The sequence below is a fragment of the Condylura cristata genome, unplaced genomic scaffold (assembly GCF_000260355.1).
Source record: "Condylura cristata isolate star-nosed mole 26May11 unplaced genomic scaffold, ConCri1.0 scaffold00023, whole genome shotgun sequence".
Classification (NCBI taxonomy): Eukaryota; Metazoa; Chordata; class Mammalia; order Eulipotyphla; family Talpidae; genus Condylura; species Condylura cristata.
The window spans coordinates 56,649-60,729 of record NW_004567124.1 but is presented as its reverse complement, the minus strand read 5'-3'; the positions used below and the strand labels follow the sequence as shown (position 1 = coordinate 60,729).

The following is a 4,081-nucleotide window of genomic DNA, read 5'->3' as shown; positions in this document are numbered from 1 at the left end:
CATATTTGAATAACTCATAACTGCTGTCTTTAAGAAGTTTACCATTTACTTCATGAGCTGGACCTGTACTCAGTTAATGGTAATACAACATAAAGTAAGTACTATTTATAATAAGGCACAATTTCAACAAAACAATAAACATTTAACTAAGATAACGATGGATGTATTTCCAATGCTATGACTTGTGTAGGAAAATAGGGTTGATCTCTCTGTCAGATGAAGGTTTAGGCCTAGAAAGGTCTGTATTAGAGACTAAGTCAATTATTGGAGCAGGGTAATATTAGAACAACAATCAAAAGATTTGATGTGGAGCTCCTGTTACTCATGTTTATTATCTTATACTACATGTATAGTATCGTGGTATCAACACCAGAAAGATCCACAAGGTCTTAAATGCAGAAATAAATTAGTGGTAGAGAAAAAGCCCCACTTGACAGCTTCCAATGTTTCTGTGTAAGTTCTTCTCAGAAATCATGGACATATTAGACCAGTTTTAATGCTAAAATGGAAGATTTCATAATGTTTAATGTCTATTATTTAAAACCATCTTATCATAATCCTTATTTTCACCTACTGTTGTCTTCAAGTAGCATTACCACAAAGTCAATGGATGGGGCAAATCAGTCTTCGGTGTCAGAGTTTGTGCTCCTGGGACTCACCAATTCCTGGGAGATCCAACTACTCCTGTTTTTGTTCTCCTTGATGCTTTATGTGGCAAGCATGATGGGAAACTCCCTCATTGTGCTCACTGTGATTTCTGACCCTCACTTACATTCCCCCATGTACTTTTTGTTAGCCAACCTCTCCTTTATTGACATGGGAGTTTCTTGTGTTTCTTGTCCCAAGATGCTGTATGACCTTTTCAGAAAACACAAAGTCATCTCCTTTGGTGGCTGCATTACTCAAATATTCTTCATCCATGTCATTGGCGGTGTGGAGATGGTGTTGCTCATCGCCATGGCCTTTGACAGATATGTGGCCATATGTAAACCCCTTCACTACCTAACCATCATGAGCCCACGGTTGTGCATCTTCTTTTTAGTGTCTGCCTGGATAATTGGGATTATCCACTCTATGATTCAAATGGTTTTTGTAGTAAACCTACCATTCTGTGGTCCTAATGTGCTGGACAGCTTTTACTGTGACCTTCCTCGGTTCATCAAACTTGCCTGCACGGACACCTATCGACTAGAGTTTATGGTCACAGCAATCAGTGGTTTCATCTCTGTTGGCTCCTTCATCATACTGCTCATTTCTTATGCTGTCATCATTCTCACTGTTCACAAGCACTCTTCAGGTGGTTCATCCAAGGCTCTGTCCACACTTTCAGCACACATCACTGTTGTAGTCTTGTTCTTTGGCCCACTGATATTTTTCTATGCATGGCCATCTCCTTCCATACACCTAGATAAGTTTCTGGCCATCTTTGACGCTATTCTCACTCCTGTCCTTAACCCTATGATTTACACATTCAGGAATCAAGAAATGAAGGTGGCAATGAAGAGAGTATGCAGACAGCTAGTAACTGACAGGAAGATCTCTTAAGTGACCCTTATATTGTGAATTGGTAATATTTATTATTGATTGCCAAATTCGGAAAGTTTTATTTGTTCTATCTTATGGTCAGGCACTTTCATACTATTTTTTTCTTGTTGTTCATAGGAGAAAAGACATTCACTTTTGAAACCAGAGAGTTATATATACATTATATATAAAGCAATGATTGTAATAATCTTGAACCTAAATTCCTAAGGAATAATACTTATATATTAGATAATTTTTAGAAATATATAAAAGGGTGTGCTTTCCTGGGATTTATCCAGGAAATATATCCCAATCTACACTATTATATTTTGACTTTTCATAATGTGTCTTTATCTGTAAACACCCTAATATGATCACATTCATAGCTATGGTTGGGGAAGTGTTAGGATTTCAATATATCTATTTGATGGATACAAATTAACCTGCAAATGTAATAGGAGTAGTACAAAGTCTGAGAACAAAAATGGTTGTATCATAGCCACTTGCTACTGAGAATGTAAATATATTTATATTAAAAATAGAAGGAACAAGAGTGTTTCCAAGACTATTAACCATTTTAAAAAATAAGGAAGCATATAATGCCATCTTAAAGCCCAATGTTATAGTTGTGATTGAAACATACCTCATCATTAGAAAGATTACCCAGAAGACAGAGAATAACATTACCTTTAGTCAAAGCAGAATGAATATACCTAGATAAATTTGTCATGTCTGCAGACAGAAAAATCAGGTAATAGTTTTGCTTTAATATAGTATTTTGTGGCAAATTAAAAACAAAACAAAACTAAACTAACTTAAAAAAAAAACCAACATACATCAACACCCAAAGTTTTTCATAACAGAAGAGAGGATTAAAAAGATGTGATATGCAAAAAAATAGGCAGAAGAGCTACAAGACACTTCTCCAAAGAGAAAATGCAGATGGTCAACAGGCATATGAAAAAATGTTCAGCATCACTTGTATAAAGGGAGATGCAAATTAAAAGCACAATGAGATACCAACTCACCCCAGTGAGAATGGCACATATTAAAAAAACAAGCAATAATAAATGTTGCTGAGGGCATGCATAGAAAGGAACTCTCCTACACTGCTCGTGGGAATGCAAACTGGTGCAACCACTATGGAAAGTTGTGTAGTGGTTTCTCAAACTTCTAAAAATGGAACTTTTATGATCCAGTAATCCACTCCTAAGTATCTACGCAAAGGACACAAAAAACAATAATTCAAAAGGACACATGCACTCCTATGTTAATTGCTACCCTATTTACAATAGGGAAGATGTGGAATCAACCCAAATGCCCAGAAATAGATGACTGGCTCATGAAGATGTGTTATATATGTGCAATGGAATATTACTCTGTGATCAAAAATATCAATGCATGCCATTTGCAGCAACATGGATAGAACTGGAAAAGATCACTTAGTGAAATAATCCAGGAAGAAAAAGAAAAATAATGGATGGTTTCACTCATAGCAAGAATGTAAGGGATTAGGAAAAATATATATAGAGAGAGTAATTTTAATAAAGTAAAAAAAGAAATTAACTAGTAACTATAAACCAGAGGTATTCTATGGGGAAGGAGAGAGGAACAAGATCAAAATGGGGTGGGAAGAGCACATGGGACTATGGTGATGGCAAATGAGTGAAGTGGTGGTGGGAAGTGTATGGGGATTGCAACTGAGATTAAAAAATGCACAAAATGAATAATAATGTACAAAATATGTAAAAATATGTGATATAGACAGTGGAATAATACTCAGTCATAAAAAGGGAATGCTTGCTATAGTTCCTAAGATGGATGGAACTGAAGGAGTTTAAGTAACATAAAGTAAGAAGGGGAATGATAAACAGTGGACAAGTGCTCATTGTGCAATACTTAGAAAATATGGAACACATGAAGAAAAATAAAACAACTTGAGAAATATGTAGACCTGAGACTACCAGAAGGAGTGGGTGAGATGGGGAATAAAAGGAAAAAATGATAGTGGAGGAATACAATTACTGGTAATGGGTGTAGGGTGAAAATATACATCTGAAGAGTTGTAAAACTGTATCTCTAAATCATACATAGTATTGAAAATAAAATGAAAATATGAGTAATAACATAAAAATATGAAAGCTGATCTGTGGAAAGTTTGATAAAATATTTACATATATCATTTTAAGATTCATTATTTGTAAATATATGGATTTTTATTCTTTGATTAACAATATATACTTAAACCATATTTTGGCTATAATTATCACCAGTAAAATTCCAATCATCCATTTTGTGATTTTTTTTTAAAGATTTATATTTATTTGTGCATACAGAACTGGGATATAGCCCAGAGGCTCAGGGGCGGCGAGAGGTTTCACCATAGACAGAGTGGGGAGCAGAACAGGCAGACTGACAAAGTACACTGCTGAGGGGAGCAGTGGGCGGGTCAGGAGAGGTCTGCCATGCCATGTGGTCACCTCTGGGGCAGGCGGGAATCGAACTCATGCGGAAGTGGCTTCAGCTTCTTAGTGCTGTGCTTTAACCCACTGCGCCA

At 35.9% G+C, this 4,081-nt stretch overlaps 1 protein-coding gene across 1 annotated transcript; it reads left to right on the top strand.

The window, feature by feature from the left end:
• Positions 1-606: 606 nt before the first annotated feature.
• LOC101626339 (olfactory receptor 4F3/4F16/4F29-like) lies at positions 607-1,545 on the top strand. The gene has a single exon (XM_004687493.1). The coding sequence runs from the start codon at positions 607-609 to the stop codon at positions 1,543-1,545; it is 939 nt and encodes a 312-aa protein (XP_004687550.1).
• The last annotated feature ends 2,536 nt before the right edge of the window (positions 1,546-4,081 follow it).